The sequence below is a fragment of the Drosophila mojavensis genome, unplaced genomic scaffold, assembly GCF_018153725.1.
Source record: "Drosophila mojavensis isolate 15081-1352.22 unplaced genomic scaffold, ASM1815372v1 contig_80, whole genome shotgun sequence".
NCBI classification, from domain to species: Eukaryota; Metazoa; Arthropoda; class Insecta; order Diptera; family Drosophilidae; genus Drosophila; species Drosophila mojavensis.
Window position 1 is genome coordinate 2,892,128 of NW_025318906.1, and position 20,285 is coordinate 2,912,412.

Here is a 20,285-nt window from a genome sequence, read left to right on the forward strand (position 1 = left end):
GAGACTATTGTTGCCAATGCTGATGTTGCCGTTGTCGCAAGTAGTTGCGGCTTCTTCTGCTCGAGCAGCAGCTGCCTTGCAATGTCAATGTCCACCCTGAGGACTTGTTACTCCCTTCCTTTCATTTTTTGCTCCTCTGCTTCGTATTCTTTTCTCTGATGTCATTTGAAAAAATGCAAAATGACAGCATTTTGCTTGACTACCGTTTCCGGTTAGCTTGAGCCACATTATTATTCGCCAGCTTGCCACTCTGAAATATTGGCCACATCTTGAGCCACTCTAATTATGGTTAAGTGACAACCACCACTCACTACCCCCTTCCCCTGCTCAGTTGAAATATGCAACATAATTTGCATTAGCCGCAAATTCGCCAGTTTGGCCAACTTGGCTGCAACTGCATTAGCTAACCGCAGCTCCACCGCGCTGCTCCACTGTTTCGCTGGCATACGAAAAGGACATGCAGAGGACATGCAACACTCGATTGCTCAATTCAATTGCGCATGCACGGGCCGGCACTTGTGCCCATCGCACAAATCGCATCGATGGAACTTCAAGCTGTCGAGTGTGTGAAGTGGACATGCGATACAGCTGCCCATTGTCATTGTCATTGTTATTGTCATTGCTATTGTTGTTGTCATTCTCAGTGCTGTTGTTGTTGTTGTTTTATTGCTGCTACAACATTATAAGCAGACTCAAGTCAAGCCCTTAAATGTTATACTTGTACAATAGTCCCGTTATACTACTACTACAGCGCCGAACATTATAGTTTTATTGGTTTGTGTGTAACGGCTTATAGAAGAATACTTTTTGAGCTTCCCATTTATATGTAATCGTGCATTGCAGTTGGCAGGATTTATATTTGCTTGTGATTCGCGATTCCTTCTTTGGGCTTATGATCTCCGTTTCGTTATTGTTTATTGTTAAATTTTCGATATCAAACCTTTAGTAATATATCTATCAATATTCAGAAATATTCCAACTTCCCATTAAAGTACTGCAAAGCACATTTATTTAATGCCTTTCACATGTCTGCAGTTGATTTGTATCTCATTCTCACTCACTGGATATATTCACTAAAGTCGTTGTGCATTATTTATTCATATTAAAGCATTAATTTCTTATACTGTTGATTATCAACAATTAATCATTTAAAGTTGCTGCTGACCACAAAAAAAAAAATGTACGTATGTATGTATATAGTCGCATGTGAAGCCAAATTATGCGGCTGTCAATTCCAGTGCACTCGGCAAAGTTTTATTAAAATTCACATTACAGCACAGATATCCTGACACAAATATAAATATACTCTCTCAATCTCTACCTCTCTCTCGCTCTATATATTATATATATATATATTAATGCTCGAATAGCTTACATCTGTATACAATTTACAATGTGCGACCTTTTAAAAGCGCAGTGGTCTGCATAATTTTCAATTAATTATTAAATATTCTTCATGCATTATCAATGGGCTAATAAGAAGTGTTGTTGCTGAGGCAGTAAGTGCTCCTGCTGCTGCTGCTCCTGCTGCAACAGCAACTGCTGCTGCTGATATGCTTGCACTTCCGTTTATTAACAATGTAGATATTTATATATAATATATTTTTAAAACTATTTATTATTACATTTTAATATTATTATTGATATATGCATTGCATGGAATACCCCTTAAATATGTATTGTGGTCAAAGGGGTAGTTTGTCGTTATAAATAAGGTTTGGATAGTAAGAAATGTTTAAAGGCTTGCAGTATAAAACGAATAATCTTCAAGTTTGATGAATTTTATATATGCATACAGAAGCTATATTCCATGTAGTCCGATATCTTAAAGAGCTATCAAACAGAGAGAAATAGAAGCAGTTTTTCTATCTAGCAGTAGCTGTATATCTTCAATAGATTAAGAGCTCTTATCTCAAATTATTGTAGCTCGAATCGCTTACAAGTCCAATAGACAGCTTGACAGTTTACAGTCAGTTTGAGCAGTATCTTTCAGTCGTGCCAGCTCAGTTCCATTTACTGGCTTTACAGGCAAATAAGCTCTTGGGGCTGTAAGCTCATTGAATGCTCGACTGTGCTTAAAAACGGCTTACAGGCTAAGTTCCAGTCGAGCACACTTATCGATCAGCTATTTGATAACTGGCACATATGCATACACATATACACATGTATATGTATATAAATATATGCATTTGTGTATATACTCTTGTAGGCGCATAAGTATTTTTACGGATGTGTCAGCCGTTGGTCGCCGTGCAGCATCCGTTGCAATAATAACTTTGTTTTTCATTTAAACGCATTAATTTTGCAAATATGAAATACTCTGCAATTGGTTAAATGGGGCATGTGCGACTTTTGGGTTAAGAAATTAAAATGTCCAATTAGATATATACCACTTAAAAATTCTACAATTTATTCCATTTCATATAAATTTTGTTGCAAGTTTTCGGCTGCGTATCTTCTCGTCGTCTATTCCTGAAGCTTGTCACATTTTTGATTGCGTAAATTGTTTTCTTATATGATTATTAATTTGTTGTTGTTGACTTCACACATGTTGCAAATTGCGTCAATTGGATCCCTTTTGAGTCAATTTATTTATGCAACTTATTTGCAATGTCTACAGTTTAAATACGCTTTCTATGAAGAGAGACACGCCTTTGTGATGCTATATGTAACGTGTAGATCTAGATATGTGTACATATAGGTAAAAATTAAGGTAGATATAAATGTAGATATACAGATACAGTGATGCAGATACAGATACGCAGATACAGATACACAGATACAGATATAGATACACTGATACAGATACGCAGATACAGATACCTGTCTCACTCTACACAGATACAGATTCAAAGATACACAGATACAGATACAGATACACAGATACAGATACAAAGATACAGATACAAAGATACAGTTACACAAATACAGATACACAAATACAGATACACAGATACAAATATACAGATACAGATATACAGATACAGATTCAGCCATCTGCTTGATGAATGAATTTTTCATATCACTGCTTATTTTACCAAAAAAAAAAACCGTGAGTTTTTCCGACTTTGTTAAAAACTTTTTGATAATGAAAGTTAACTTTAATCGTGAACTTTTTTTTGCCAAGTTAAAACCGTTTCACTTCCTACATTGAACGTTAATTTGATAGCAATTTAACTTTTCAGTTTGCACAACAGTTTTTTATAGACTCTGATTATTCCATGAAATGATTTCACTTCAATTGAATTTTAGAGCATTTAGCGGATGTTGCAGCAGAATTTGTTAAGTTATAAAGTCTCATATTTAGCAAATCATCAATTTTGATTTTAGCATAAACAATTTCATTTTTTCATAAATATTTAATAGTTTTTAAAACTAAAAATATAATTAAAGAATTTGCCACAAAAAATTTTGTCCTTTTCCTTTCTGTTTTCGACTACTTAATATAAACCAGTAAATAAATAACTGTACTATAACTGCACTATAACTTTTATACTATATATTACTTGAAAGAGCAGTTTCTCTATATCACCTTTAGTGATAATTGCTCCATAAGACTCAAGTTAAGAAAATGTATGCATTGAAATTCGATTGCAAATCGCAACAAGCAAGCTAATCCCTTAGCCACTTATATTGCCAAAATTATTTGAGACTCTCTCTGTCTCTCTCTCTATCCCCCTTCTCTCTCATTATCTCTCTAGATATGCATGCTAAATTCTTGTAGCTCTGCAGTTTGTTGCATTTGATCAACAGCAAAAGAATAAAAGTGTTTTAGGTGACAATTTGAGAAAATTGCAATTTCAAATTAAAAATGTTCTACAACAGGCATAAGAATCAACAACATATTTGACAAACACTTGGAAATACACACGCCAGCTGGCAATTGTGTGTGTGTGTGTGTGTGTGAGTCTGTGTGAGTGTGGGAAACTCTGCTCTGCTATTGTCACAAAATTGCATTTGGTTTATACATACATTTTAATTAAATGAATTTGCAACACGTGAAGAAATTGTCAGACACTCAAACATATACACATAGTATTGCATAGTATATCACACACATACATACATATATACACACACTTTTATATACGCACGCACTCAGCTCAAAATCAAAAATTTCATTCGTTTTGTGTTTTTGAGGAAATTGCAAATGTTGCCCAGGCATTTTGCTGCTTTGTCGTTTGTCGCTTGCCACTTGCTTGCACAGCCCCGCCCACTTCGCCCACTGCCTTTAACTGTTTGCTATGAACAGCAGTTGTTGCTCTATTGCTAATGAGCCTCTCTCTCTGTCTCGCACTCTTACACTTTCTCCTTCTCTCTAAATTGTGTTCAAATAAATATCGTAAATCATTTATGTTTTTAGTTTTCTTTATATACAAACAAGATTTGCTGTCTAGATTTAATTAAATTTGTTCGTATTTTTTTAATCGTCTTCCTCCTTCTTTTTCAGGTCAAGCCCTCGGACTCGAAATACTTTACCGTCGAATTGATTGAGCAGGCGCATGGCATTAGCAAATATCGTGTGCGTTTCTTTCAAGATTTTCCACTCGATGAACATTTCTATGTGCTGATTCATTCGCCGGAAACAAATCAGAGCGTTGAGGTGAGTTTATCGTTACAAAAGGTTTGCCAGTTCACAAAAAAAAAAAAAAAAGGGAAAAGAGAAAAGAAAGAGAAAACTGACAGTTAACTAGCTGAAAAGTTGATAAATTGTTAAAAAAGAAGTTTGAACTCGAATTTAATTTATTGCCTGAATTTGAGTGCTCCCAAACGAATAATTGGACTGGAGTCCTTTTTCTTTTGGACTGTAAACATTTCGTGTGTTATAATTGGACATGTGAAGCGTTTTAGTGTTTAGTGTGTAGAGAAATGCAATGTATAGATACCCCTTAAAATGCAGAGGAGATGATTGAATTTGTCATTTATTTGAATATCTTGCAGGCTGTATGGAATAATCTTTCCTAAATATTGAAATGTAATATTAATATTATTTATCCTAGGCAATAAAATTTGAAAAATCTATCGATAACCCACTCAGGTTTGTGTATATCGATAGCCCTACGAAGTTCTGTTGTGCAGCCTATGGGTATACTATATAAAGTATACTACATAGGGGATACTCCATAGGGTATACTCCATAGGGTATACCCTAGGAGCATATGTGTCCATCCCATATCATCCACATATAAATTATAACTAAATTATACAGAGCATTCTGGTTATCCATATACAACATAAGCTACAAATATCCTATGACAAGTTATATCATACTGTGTATATCACTCTGGGTATGTCATAGAGGATACACATGACAACCAGTACTACATGGGGGAAATCAAAAAGGGTATGATTTGACTATGCAATAAATGATGCGTGATAAATCCAGCTTTACTATACAGGGTATATCATACAGCGCATTTCACATGGACAAAATACTGCCAAAATGCCATAGAAAATAAAACGCAGTCCACACTCCGCTTCAATTTGTGTTAGAAAATTGATTTGCTCTCTTTCGTATACCCTATACAGGGTATTTTACTTCTTTCATGACTTACTTAAGGTGGCCGAAAAGATGTAAATCAATCAAATATATTTATATATGTATATTAATAATAGAGAAAATTATGTATGCTAAGAAGTATATATATATCTACTATATTTATTTAATACTTTTGCCCTAAATAACTGTTCAGCTGCATGCTTGGTAGAGTATTTACGCTTCGGTCTCTCCGTCATCTTCGTTTGCTTATTGTTGTTATTCAGTTGCGTCACGTTATTTTGTAATATTTCACTAAAAACATTTCAAATGCAACATTTTGTGTACATATTCCGCTACGTTTTCAATTTCGCCACAAAATTTTGTTTATTTTTGCTGCAGCAGGAGGCAGCAGGAGGCAGGAGGAGGTGGCAGGCAGCAGGCAGGAGCAGCAGCAGTAAGCGCAAATGTAAATACGCTGGCATTGGCATTTTTCATTGGTTACCTGATGCCATTAGATAGTGCAAACAGACTGATAGCAAATGCCCCGAAAAACTACGACGAGGTGGCGCCTTCCAAACCGTGGAGGTGGTGCGCGTATCAATTTGTTGCTAAAGTTTTTTCCACCATTTCCTGTGGCGCCTCTCCGCACACAGCAATTGAACTTCCTGTGCACGTGGCCAAATGTTGTGGCCAATAGCAGGAGTAGCAGCAGCAGCAGGAGCAGCAGCAGCAGCAGTTGTTCGTATTGTTGTTGTTGTTGTTGCTGTTGCATTTAAGGCAGCCAAAAGGCCAGCAAGTAGACAACAACAACAAAAAATAAACCGGAATTGCATAAATAAGTTTCGTTTATGTACAGCCGGGCGAATGGTCAACAGCGAAATGGCGTATATCTCGGCTCAGTCAGCTCCATTCCATGTCCATGTTACCCTTCACAAATTGCATAAATTTTCTGGGTAGGCAGAGCTTCACGCACACACACACACACACACATAGTGTGAGATTGAGAGGGAGAGTGTTGTAAGAGAGGGATAGCCCTATTTATTCCCCATTGCCCAATGGGTTCATCTATAAACGCTATCTCGCATACAGAGCTGCACATAAACAAAGGAAAATGTCGTTAAGTATGCCTCAACTATCCATTCCCCCAGCTCCGGCATACCAACCATCCCCGCCATCGCCTCCATCCACAGCCTATCCCATCTTGTGGCCATTGTGTCTGTGTCATCTGTGGTTATGTGTTCATCCAATGGACGCACACACATCATGTCTATAAATTCAGTACCATAAGTCGATCGCTTGTTCGCCGTCTCGCAAGCGTTGCACGCTCATTTATTAGCCCCCTCGGTAAAGCCGCCATCAGGAGACTCACTCTGGTCAGTTTTCGGCTTCAACTTTTCGCTTAAATCGTTGAATCGCTCAACGCATTTGCGCAAATCTTATGAAATGTGCTCTTAATTCCAGCTATTTTTCAATTGGGATAAATTCGGGAACAGTTAATAAAGGTTAAGTAGTTTGGAATGTCTTCCTTAAAGGAATTCCTTGATCTAGAATATAAATGAATTGCGTCTATTTAATAGTAATAACCCAATTAATTTCCATCGTAATTTGTCATTTGGCTTAATTAAGCAACCCAATTTACTCTATCAAAATTAGCAAACGAAACAAATTTTAAAGCAGATTTTGAGGGTTTAAATTTTCATCTTTATAATTCTATTTAATTTAATTTTATTGCGATTTTGATATATAATTTTTTAAACTAAATATAATTTTTAAAAATTTTATTTTTTTTTCCAATATTTATTTATTTATTAAATATTTATTTATATTTAATTTTTATTATACCCTGAACCCATTGAAAATGGGAAATCAGGGTATAATGGTTTTGTGAAAAGTATGTAACAGGCAGAAGGAATCATCGCAGACCCCATAAAGTATATATATTCTTGATCAGGACGACGAGCTGAGTCGATATAGCCCTGTCCGTCTGTCCGTCCGTCCGTCCGTCCGTATGAGCAAAAGGATCTCAGAAGTTATAAGAGCTAGAGAGCTGAAATTTGGCATGCATACTCGTGTATATCATAGGCAGTACGAGTTTGCTTTATTTTTTCGATAACTCATCCGATAACTTTTTTATCGAGAATAATCGAAAAATCGACATTGTTTTTTCAGCCTAATTTGAACACTTTTCAACCAGAAGACTTCAAATTTGCGTTGTATATAGAGTTAATGGATACAAAGATTTTGTAATTTACAGATTTTGGATACCACGCCCCCTTCGCCCCCAATTTGTAAAAAATTCAAGTACTAGAGACTTGTGCTTTGGAATGTACACACATTTCAACTATATGAACACATTCTGAAAGTTTCATAAAGATACTCTTACTACAAGAGAAATTATTCAATTAATAAATTCTCATAATATTGCCCACATTGCAGCGCAGCCCAAGCGTAGCCGCTGCTTACTGCGCAGTTAGCAGAGCGCGTGCTTATAAGTGCATGTGTATGTATGTGTGCATAGAAGAAGTGCAGAATGATTAGAATATCAGCTTGGAGGGTTCAGGGTATCTCCCAGTCGAGCAGTCTCGACTGGAGCCTTCTTACTTGTTTTATTTTGTCTTTAATTATATCTGTTCTTAATTGTATTTTTATACCCTGAACCCATTGAAAATGGGAAATCAGGGTATAATGGTTTTGTGAAAAAGTATGTAACGGGCAGAAGGAGGCGTGGCAGACCCCACAAAGTATATATATTCTTGATCAGCGCGACGAGCTGAGTCGATATAGCCCTGTCCGTCTGTCCGTCCGTCCGTCCGTATGAGTGCGTCGATCTCAGAAGTTATAAGAGCTAGAGAGCTGAAATTTGGCATGTATACTCGTGTGTACCATACGCAGTACGAGTTTGCTTTATTTTTTTGATAATTCATCCGATAACTTTTTTATCGAGAATAATCGAAAAATCGGCATTGTTTTTTCAACCTAATTTGAACATTTTTAGACCTGGAGTCTTCAAATTTGCGTTGTATATAAAGTTTATGGATACAAAGATTTTGTAATTTACAGATTTTGGATACCACGCCCCCTTTCCCCCCAATTTGTAAAAAACGCATTTCAAGTACTAGAGACTTGTGTTTTGGAATGTACAGACATATTCCCCATATAATTACACTCTAAAAGTTTCATTAAGATCGTATGTCTACAAAAGAAATTATTCAACAAATAAATTCTCATAATATTGCCCACAAAGCAGCGCAGCCCAAGCGCAGTCGCTGCTTACTGCGCAGTTAACAGAGCGCAGGCTTATGCGTGCGTGTGGACGCATGTGTATGCATGTGTGCATAAAAGAAGTGCAGAATGATTAGAATATCAGCTTTTAGGGTTCAGGGTATCTCCTAGTCGAGCAGTCTCGACTAGAGCCTTCTTACTTGTTTTTCTTTTGAATTGTATTTATTTATTTTTATACCCTGAACCCATTGAAAATGGGAAATCAGGGTATAATGGTTTTGTGAAAAGTATGTAACAGGCAGAAGGAATCATCTCAGACCCCATAAAGTATATATATTCTTGATCAGGGCGACGAGCTGAGTCGATATAGCCCTGTCCGTCTGTCCGTCCGTCCGTCCGTCCGTCCGTATGAGCAAAAGGATCTCAGAAGATATAAGAGCTAGAGAGCTGAAATTTGGCATGCATACTCGTGTATACCATAGGCAGTACAAGTTTGCTTTATTTTTTCGATAACTTGTCCGATAGCTTTTTTATCGAGAATAATCGAAAAATCGACATTGTTTTTTCAGCTTAATTTGAACACTTTTAGACCTGGAGACTTCAAATTTGCGTTGTATATAAAGTTAATAGATACAAAAATTTTGTAATTTACAGATTTTGGATACCACGCCCCCTTCGCCCCCAATTTGTAAAAAACGCATTTTAAGTACTAGGGACTTGTGCTTTGGAATGTACACACATTTTAGCCATATGATTACGCTCTAAAAGTTTCATTAGGATCGTAAGTCTACAAAAGAAATTATTCAACAAATAAATTCTCATAATATTGCCCACACTGCAGTGCAGCCCAAGCGCAGCCGCTGCTAGCTGCGCAGTTTGCAGGGCGCGTGCTTATACGTGCATGTGTATGTATGTGTGCATAAAAGAAGTCCAGAATGATTAGAATATCAGTTTGGAGGGTTCAGGGTATCTCCTAGTCGAGCAGTCTCGACTGGAGCCTTCTTACTTGTTTATTATAATAATTTTAATTTTTAATTACATACATTCAAAGTTTTTTTTTTTTTTTTTTTTTTTTTAATATAATATTTTAAAATATAATTATATAAAATAGTATTTTGTCAATGGATTTTTAATTTGTAATATTTAAATTTATATAGCTATAAAGGAAATCTTTACAAATTTAGATAAAAGTTGACACAGTTTTCTCAATTATCTATATTTCTATCGGTCTGCCTTTAGTATCAAGTATGAGGCATCTCTTTCAACTCAACCCTCCTTGAACTTAACTATCCTCAGCTGCAATTTACAGTTGAGAATGCAGCTTACATCAAATACTCTGGGATCAACTTCTGCTGAGCAGTCAGCTGGTAATGAAAGCCCTTCAGCACTAAATGCTAAATTATTTGATAGTCGACTGTCCACTTTTTGTTGTTTTTATCATGTTGGTTATTTATTCTGAAATTGTGCCTGGTCCCAAGGGCTTAACTTGCTACATATAGGAAATGCATTGCGAATGATAAGTGCATTCCATGAATGTCAATTGAAAGCCCAGTTGCAGCAGTGGCAAATGCAGTTGCAGTTGCTGTTGCAGTTTGCGGTTGCAACTGTTGCAGTTGTTCAGCTGGCAAAAAGTTGTTACAATTGCTTATAATTGATTTCAATGCGTTTTCTTTATGGTATTTTATTTCCCTTTTTATGTGGCTTTCAGTTTGGTCACTAATTCTCTCTATCTGTCTCTCTCTCGCTCTCGCTGTCTCTGCACATTTTATTTATAAATTTTGTGTGCGTGCGTCCACAAGGACTTCAAACAAACTAAAAAGTTGCAAATCCCATTTGCTTCAGCAAAAGTTTTTATTCCGTTTTTTCTCTATTCTAGCTATTCTTTCTCCTTCTGCATTGCTTTAACCCTTATGTTTGCTTACTGTCATTGCAGGTGCCCATTGTGGGCGACACCAGTGTCGGCCAGAAGTGCGATGGACGTCTCGGCGGCCCACTGATTCAGCATCTTATCCAGAATCTGGGCTTCATTATTACAACAAGCGCCATAGTCATCATATCGATCTGGAGTAAGTATCATATGCCCAATAGCCGTAGCTACGCCTAAGTAAATTCATATATTAATATATTCAATTGTTGCATAAATCATGCAAGCTGAGCTAAGAGAGTGAAGGCTCGGGCCAAAGGCTCATAAATCATAAGAGCTGCTGGGAAGCTGACCCAAGACTCGGCTCTGGGTGTCGTTGTTTGCAGTTAATCGCAAATTCCATGAATCTTTAATCAAGCTGAACAGCGCGCTGCGTACCTGGCTTCCCTTTTTTGAGAGATACTCGCTCAGGTGGTAGAAAGAGAGTATATTGGTTTCGTGTATGTGTCTTTAGGAGGTGGAAGCTAGAGAGAAAACACCTACATGCAGCTGGGAAGATTATCTACATATAAGAGGAGAGGGATTTATGTATTATAATAAGAATGTTCAGATTGTATGCGAGTTTTAAATGCTCAGCATAGATTTCTGTAGCTCTGTTAAAAAATTGTAGATTCTGCCGCTAGAGGGCGCCTTATATCGATATCCTGTGCAATTTCAGAGCTAGACTCAACAAGTTTTTGCACTTGACACACAGTTGACATAATCCAGAAATAGATCTATAAATGATATAAAGGTCAGATGGCCTCTGAGCGAGCATTAGGCAGTTGGGAATGCACACAGTGTCAACATTATTACTACTTGTAGTTGCTATTGGTGTTGTTGTTGCCACTTGCTCTACCTGCAGCACGCAGCTTAAGTCCAGGCCAGCCTTGGCGGCGCTATCCTTTGACGCAGTCCTTTTTAGTGACGCTTCATGGGAGCTGCGTTTTGGGACAACGCTTCGTTAAACTTTGCCATTTTTGCTTGCATTTTTACACGCAGCTGTGCAGACCGAATGAACTCCAGCTGTGCGTGGGCGGTGGCGGTGGCGAGGGCGTGGCCAAGTTCTGTCCGCAAAAGTTTTGGTTTTTCGAAGGTGGTGGGGGGAGGCTTTGGAAGTCGCCGTGTTTGCCATTTTTCAATGTTGTCTATTCGGCTACAGACGGACAGTGCGGACGTACGGACGCTCGGGTGTTATCGCAACGAAAACACTTTACACCCAATAAAAAAGGAGCCAAAATGTGGCAGAGGGGAGTTAGGGGGAGTGAGAGAGAGAGAGAGAGAGAGAGAGAGAGAGAGAGCGCATAGAAAGGGAAACAAAAGTGAAGCAAAGGTAACTGTGGCTAACAAAACTTAACCAGGGTTTACCTTGTTCGCTTGCCAACCGCAAAGCTGATAACCAGCAACTTTTCCTACTCTCCTTCTGCTCCTGCCTCCGCCCTCCCCGCCTGCCAGACACCCTGCGTAGACACACGAAACAACAAAAAGAAAAGAAAGTATCAACAACAGCCACTTGAAACTTGATTAATTGCAAGCTAAATATATGTAGCTATTTTCTATATATATGTGTGTATACTGAAATATAAGTAAACCTATATATGCACTATAATACATATATTTATTGCCAGCAGCATATTTTTTTGTAGTACCCTAAACTCATTGAAAAATTAGAATCAGGGTATATTGGTTTCGTAAACATGTTTGTAACAGACAACAGTTGTAGCTGTCCGTTTGTTACAGTTATTCTTGAAATCTGCCTGAATCACTCACAAAACTGTACTTTAATTTTCCTAATAATATTTCAGCAGGTATTGCAGTTATCGATAATCATGAAATTGTTATATTTGATTCTTGTAAATCTGCTCCAAAAAGCTAGAGTAATTATGAATATAGTTTGGTTAGAAAAGAGTGTTTCGCGTTGCATAGAAGAGTCTCTTAATTTTCGATAACTCCATCGAGCCCATGTCAATCGATAACAATTGACTTGGGTTTTCCAGCTCAACATATGTTATCAGTATTATCAATTTACTGACTCAATGTCTGTTTACAAAAATCCCAAAATAATTGAAAGAACAGATTGTTGGGTATTTTCTATTCGGGCACTATCTAGAAAATTGATTCGCTTAACAGGAAATTGATCACTGTATAGCTATAAGAATTTATTTAGGGTATTTCCTACTCATGTACTCTAGATTGCTTGACATACTAATCTCAAGGTAGTGCCTAAATAAGGATAATCATAATCTCTAACTATAACGAGTTATCTACGCTCCTTATAGAGCATCACCTAGTCGGCCCAGCTCGATTAGTTCAACCTTAGTTGTTTTAGTTTTTATTTCTAAGTATCCTTTTCGCTGTGCTCTTTATCTTTGCAGTATACATATCGTTCTTCCAGACGCAGGGCGTCACGCAAGTCAACTCCGAGGGTAAGTTTAATTAATAATTTTGAGTGCAGCATCAGCAGCAGCCGTAGAGGCAGCAGCAGCAGCAGCAGCAGTAGCAGCATCAGCCCCTAAGGCAGTGGCCCAACTTTTGCTACATTTCTCTCTATTAGTTTTAAGTTTTTAGTCATTTCGTGCATGAATACCAAAAACTTTTTGTGGGTAGCGATAACAGGCCGCAGTCTTCTCTCCGCTATCATCATCATCATCAGTTTTCGCTGCAGCAGAGCCACATACAAAAATTTCTTATTTATGACTTAAACTTTGATTTTTCAGCTGGCTGTTTTTTTTTTTTTTTTGCTTCCATTTGCTTTTTCTGCTTTCATTTCTAAGTTATTTTCATTTTTTTTTCTTTCATCTTTCCCTCTGGCCGTCTATCGGCTTTAGTTTTTTGCTGCTGCGGCTGCTGGGCTGGGTTCGGTTGGGCGTGATGTGATTGCAAATTGTATTCACTTGAGAGAGTGTGTGGCTATAAATACTTGGCGTTCGCTATCGATACTCGATACTCGACTGCTCTGAACTAGAAGTCTACCGTTTGACCCCGTTTCCAGTGAAAGCCAGCATACTAATCAAGCCTATTGGCTGGCATAAATTACAGCCTGCATGCGTTTGCAAATCAATTGGCTTTCAAATGCAATCACAATCACAATCCGGCCAATATGGCACAAGTCTGACTTTAAGGTGTCATCGATTGCCATAAAACGTATTGCCAGCTGGTATAAATCAAATTGTTGTGTCTAACATGCAGTTTAACATGTAGTTTTCGATTTGCCACCTGGCTGTAAATATTCCATTTAGATTTAAGGTTTAGCTTTGCTTTAAGATTCATTCAGAGCTGCTATAAATTAAATGATTAACTTTAGCATGATATTTAACACGAACTCTCAGATCTATTAGCAGCTCGTGTAGCTTTTAGCATGCAGTTTAACATTTGCTTGCGCTTTATATATACTCATATATATACTACTATACTCACGTTTTGCCTTTCTACCTAGTATTACCTTTAACAACCAGTTGAAATATTTTCATTATCAAATTTTCACTTTCATTTTACAAAATTAATTACAAAATTTTGACCTTAATGAATGAATTTTAACAGGTAGTTTAACTGCTGGCTGTAGGAAATCTGTAAATTTTATTAAATTTTTTTTGACTTTTAAGGCTTTGTTGTTTATGTAGTGTGATAAGCGCGTTGCGGTTCTTTAGCATTTTATCAGCATTGGGCCACAACTTGGCAGCACTCAAATTACCTTAATTACAAAATTAGTCTAATTACTTAAGATTTGTGGCGCACACCCTGTCCTGTCCCTGGGCACGCCTCCTGCCTCTAATGAGCACTTGGCGAGCTCAGCAAGTTGCCCAACGTCCAGCACACACAGTTGCCTTTACGCCTCTTCCTCTCCCTTTCTCTCTCTCTCTCTCTATCTCCTTCTTCTGCTTTATTTGCACGTTTCTTTCGCGGCCATCCGCACGTAATTTTTACACTAATTTTAATAGCTAAATTATTTGTTGTGTGTGTGTTTTGTGTTGCCAAAAACGCTGCCTGCTTTTTGTTGGCCTTCACGCTCATTTTTCATGCCCAAGGAACGCTTTACTAATTACCGACAACAAAGTCTTGCAAGTGTTTAAAGCGGGCCATTTCGGACTTTAGTAAAAATATAGTACAGCAAATTTAAGTTATATTAAATAACTATCATATTAAATGAATATAAAAGGTTAAAGCTTCTATTTTGTATATATTCTTTCTAAATAACCTCTTTGCTTAACTTCTAGTTGGTATTCCGAAAATATAGTATTGTGTTAAATTTTCTATCCTCTGCTTTCTTATTTCATAGTTATCTATTTTCTATATCGTTCATCTCATTAGATTTTCTACTCTGCTAGATATCTCATCATTTCATTCATTTCTATATTATTTTCAATATGATATAGCCAATATGATATTGGCCTCTCATTCCACATATTTGCTATCTTCTATATCTTTCATATCTACTACATTTCGCCTTCTGATTAATTATTCCACTTTTCACATTCTTCTCACAGTTTTCCAGAAGTCAAAGGATAATTTGGATTCGCTTAGCTTCTCAAGCCGCGGCTCACCACGGAATTCTTCATTTGATGGTTAGTCTCTGGTCCACGTCTGTCGTATTCGACTTCGCTAATTCATTTTGCACTTATTTTTGCAGAACGTACATATTCACAGCGTCCGCCCTCTAGGGAGGAGTCCTTTATCTATGGGGTTCCCCAATTGAATACACCAAATCGAGGAGATGGCTTACGTCGTTATCATTAGTTTTTAGACTGCAGAAATGACTAAAAAAAAAGAAAATCCAACTCAGTTTAAATAAAGAGCAACTCAGGTTAAATATCTAATTGATGTGTTTTGCAAAGTTGAGAGTTTTGATACCCTAGTTTGATACCTATAACTAAAATTTCTGGACTTAATTTATGTTAAAATTTACAGTAATATTTCTTTAATATTTCACTTTTTATTTGTTATTTTTCACATATTTTTCAACTAATTAATTTAATACATTTACTTGATTTAACTTTTTTCTTTACGTGTGTAAAATCGAAATGTAAATAAAAATGATAATAATAATGAAGAAATAAAAGTAAGAATTACAGTAAGAAAAGTCGTAGATCTAAATATTTGTAACCTAATATTAGTGATTTAAAAGCGGCTAAGTTTAATATATTAATATAGGTCAATAAATTATTTATTAAACCTCATGTTAAATATTTAAGTAATAGTTAAATAACTTTGCTAATTAGCATTTCAATAAAAGTAAAATTTTCTTTAAGTGTAAAGTACTAAGGTGTATCAAAAACGTATAACTTTAATAGATTTTTAATGTTAGTTTAATAGGTGGAATAAATTGAATAAATATTAAAAAGTATGGAATAAATGTGCTTTTATTGTTGTAGGTATATTTTATTATTAAACTGAACAACAAAAATATAAAATTAGAGAAATGTAACCTGTAGTAATGTAAATTAATTTCGTGTCTTATTCGTGTCACGCTCTCAACACTAACTTCTGGGATTTTGACTATATTTTGAATAGGAATTCAATGCTTATTTTACCTGCTGTTTCTTATTATTTATTTTCGGCTGCATCGCTTCCGAATTCGTGTCACGTACACATCTCTAGCTGGATCCCAATTGCCTATTTAATAGAAAGGATAAACTGAAATAGGAAAAGACTTGAAACGCTGCCACAGTTCGTGTCTCCTTAAATTGATGCTCATTCCGATGCTGGAATTCGTGTCACGCGCACATCTCTAGCTGCTCAGAGATTTGATAACTGCTTTAAGGCAACTCTTTAGCATTTGGTGTTTAAATTGATGTTTGTCGTCCTGTTATTCGTGTCACGCGCTCATCGCTAACTGCTAACACCCTTAGCCGCCTGCCAACCCCCCACAGATAATTTTTGCTGTCAAGTTTTCTGTGTCCACGATGGATTCCGCTTGAGCTGAACTCCTCAGCGCACGTGCAAAGCCACTTCAATTACTTTAGCTGATTCTCTTTTGCTGTAGCTATATCTGTGTGTGTGTCTGTGTGAGTCGGCGTCTGTATGTGTGCGCGCTGGCAAAGTGTTAAGTGCTAGCTGAAGTAGTCGAGTCGAGTGCTCTGTTTTAAGCGCTTTTTAGAGCTGAGCTGAGCTGAGCTGAAGCTGCAGCTGAAATGTATGCTACGATTTTTGTTATATATGCATTTCTAATTAGAAAAGCAGCAAGTCAAGTATGCCATTAATTTTACATTTGCGCATTTCAAGTGCGTCAGCCAGACCCCAGCCACGCCCACCAGCGAGCATTGAAAAAATTGGCAAGTACTTGGGCGAGCACTTGAAGCGTGCGCCTGACTTTCCATTGATAATTCGCTTCTGTTGTTGTTGTTGTTGTTGCCTTTATTTTATGTTATTAATTAGTTTTATCCCTCTTTCGCTTTTCGGCCAACTGGGGGCGCTGCTGCAGCAGTCAATTGGGTCAGCAATTAAATTTAGTTAAGCCTCTGCATTCGATACGTTTGTTTTTTTTTTTTTTTTTTTTTTGTTCCTACTGCTCACATATTTTAATGAGTGCAGCGCACAATTGGCTCGATTGGCTTGATTTATGTAAAGTTTATGCCAGAGTTCGAATTGGCTTTAACAAGGCGGCACAAGGATGCGCATGTGTGTGCGAGTGTGTGTATGTGTGTGAGTGTGTGTGTGTGTGCGTTCAGCTGCTGCTGCTGCGGCTTTGGCTGCTTCATCATTTTAACGCAATTTCCTTGGCACTGAAATGGAAATTTTCATTTCGTTTTGACCTCTTGCTAAAGCTTACCTCCTTTACATGTATCCCATATGAATATGTATGTATATATTGTACAATAAGTATATTTATTTTTATACCCGCTCAGGAAGTGAGAGAAGAGTATATTGGTTTTATGAATACAATATGTGGAATGTTTGTATAAACGGAAAGCAGACATTTTGTATTTTTAAGCTTGCCTTATGAAATATTAAGATTTTTTGCATACGCTTAGTGGAAGGCGTGGCAAATGGCCAGTCGGAGGGTAAAGTGGAATTATTGTGGCTTTTTTTGAAAGCTGAAGACTTGACATTTGTTGTGTATATGATATTACGTATGTAGAAATAATAAAAATTTTTTTGTATTTACTAATATTATTTTTATTTACTAATATTTTGTTTTGTTTTTTTTTTTTCACTTCCTTTAATGCATATTTTATATTATTTATATATAAATAATAAATATTTATTTTTAATTCATTATTATTTTTATTACTTTTTATTATTTATATATTATTTTTAATATATTCCTTTTTTTTCCAATATTCTGTACTATAAATTCAGAGTACAAATTAATTTTTTTTTTATTTTAAAATAAGAAATATTCAAAATTAATTAAAAGTATATCTGAATATACATACCATTCTATATATATCTTTTGCCTCGACTATGGCCATGAGTGGGTGAGGAAACGTATCGCAAGCTGCTCGAAGTTGACTTGTTGGCATTTTTGTTCACTTCACGAACAATGAATTTCTTTAGAATCGCTCGAACCTTGTTCTCCAAAGTGGCCCAGAGAGACTAATCCATTAAATACGCGTCTGGTGAACTCAAGAGTTCATTGTGTGGTCGCACTCGAGCTGGGAATATAGTTTTGCTGGCATTTTATATGTTATAGAAATTTGTATAAATATACGTTCCTTAAGGGCGCGGTCAATTGGTGAAAGTAAATGTAAAAGTGGCACAGTTAAAGAGTACAGTTATTTTAAAGTTGTAGAGGTGAAAAAACAGTCTAGTAAGAGAGTATACCTCATCTACAGCTAAGCTGCCCCTTTTATACCATGAGCCTAGCCTCTGGAAGAATGGAAGAAGAGCGTTATATCACAGGTTTATCAGAGCAAGCTCTTGTCTCTGCAGTCTTAAAGCTAGGCTTGGATATTTGATCGGCTGTTAAGTGCCTCATCTACTTTTCATCTCACCTTCACACATATAACTTTATATTATTTTTGTTTCTGTATTCAAATCGGATTCTGCCTGCACGAGTATGAGGCAGTCAGTTGAGCGCTCGCCTGTAATATTCAGACTTGTTTTTCTCTTCTCTGTTCTTTTCTTCGTGCTTCATAAATTATAAATAACTTAATCGTGTCCGAGCGTATTGAACTGTGCGTCAAAAAGGAGCAAGCAAAAGGCAGAAGGAAAGAAAAAAAAAATGAAATAAAGGGGCGGCTCAAGGATCGAGTCGTTTTGTTCAATTTGAAGCGGCTTAACGGCTGACAAATGCACAGGCATCATTCAAACTAGGCTGTGCGAGTGTGTGTGTGTGTGTGTGTGTGTGTGTGTGTGGGTGTTGCCTGATTAAGATGCTGCGACTTGACTTCATTCATGTGTTAACATTATATGACGCCATAAGTGCGTTTGTGTGTGTGTGTGTGTGTGTGTGTGTGAGCCATGCTTGATTTGCTCAATTCCGGTTCATTGAATTCCGGTTGCCGCGTTTGCGAGTGTCCGAATGTGTTGAGATGCGATATTCTAATCCGATTTGTGTGTTTGTACAATATATGAATTATGCCATACATACATACATACATGCATATGTACATAAGCTATATGGGCGCCTGCTTCACTTGGCCATATAAATTATGAAAACAACAATTAAGCAGCACAAAAATAATTATGTTTAATCAGCATTTAGCTGCGCAGCCCATGCATAAATACTCCACTCGATTGCAATGGCGAATCGCGCAAGCGAATGCATTATTGTAATAAATATTCACTGAGCAATTTACGAATATCAAATTTTATAATTATTTGATCACATTCATAAATAATCATTTGGAAATTTTCGAAAAAGATTTAGGTTTATTGTTGCTAATCGAAAATTGTTTGAAGGACGTACATAAATCTGGTTTATATTGAGTTTTTGCAGTTTTTTTTTTTTCTAAAATATGATATGATCTATCAGATTTGCTTGCAGTTTGTTTTATCTATATAAATAAATATTCTTACTTGCTTTTATTTTTGGGCATAACTTAGATATGAATAAAATGATTTTAAATACATTTCACTTCAATTTAAAACATATATAAAAGTTGTCAACTTCCCCATTTGTGCACACACTTTTGCCCGCCACTGTGGACAATTTGCTAGGCTTGCTTAATATTAAGTATACGGCGCAGCAGCGCAAGCTGATAGCAAATCAGCTTTGATGTAAATTCCACTTCGCTTATTAATTTGGGAAGGAATATACATACATATGTATATATTTATATATTTTTTTCGGCGACCAACCACTGCATCAGGTGGTGCAGAGTGGCGTCGAGTGGTGCTCGCTTGCTAATTAAAATAAGAAGCAAAGATAAAGACATCAATTATTACAGCGAGAGTTTTTCTTTCTTTTCTTTTTTTTTTTGCTAAGCAGCCGACAAAATTTGCGTTTGCTGATGCAGCAAATTCTAATTAATTTGAGCGCACACAGAGAGAGAGAGAAGGAGAGAGTGAGGTATATATATGTCCAACTTGACTCGTGTTACAATAAATTCTGCAAAATGTTATACAACTAAAAATGTTTACATTGTCTGCAGCTAATTGAAATTCAAATTATTTTCATGGCGCAGCAGCAGGCGCTTGATAAGTAATTAAGATTGCGTAGGCGTTGGCAATTCATCATAAAAAAAAAAAGATCATAATGATATATAACAATTTATAAAGGCTTTTTTTTATTACGTATAC

General features: G+C 36.5%; 1 protein-coding gene across 1 annotated transcript in view; it reads left to right on the forward strand.

Moving 5' to 3' along the window:
• Positions 1-15,545, forward strand: part of LOC6578549 (nuclear pore membrane glycoprotein 210) — a 30,746-nt gene extending 15,201 nt beyond the window's left edge. The window contains exons 15-19 of the mRNA XM_002004423.4: positions 4,451-4,603; positions 10,635-10,767; positions 12,980-13,030; positions 15,089-15,166; positions 15,232-15,545. Coding sequence (XP_002004459.3) covers positions 4,451-4,603; positions 10,635-10,767; positions 12,980-13,030; positions 15,089-15,166; positions 15,232-15,338 — 522 coding nt within the window. The 3' untranslated portion in view covers positions 15,339-15,545. The remainder of the gene's footprint in view (positions 1-4,450; positions 4,604-10,634; positions 10,768-12,979; positions 13,031-15,088; positions 15,167-15,231) is intronic.
• Positions 15,546-20,285: the final 4,740 nt, after the last annotated feature.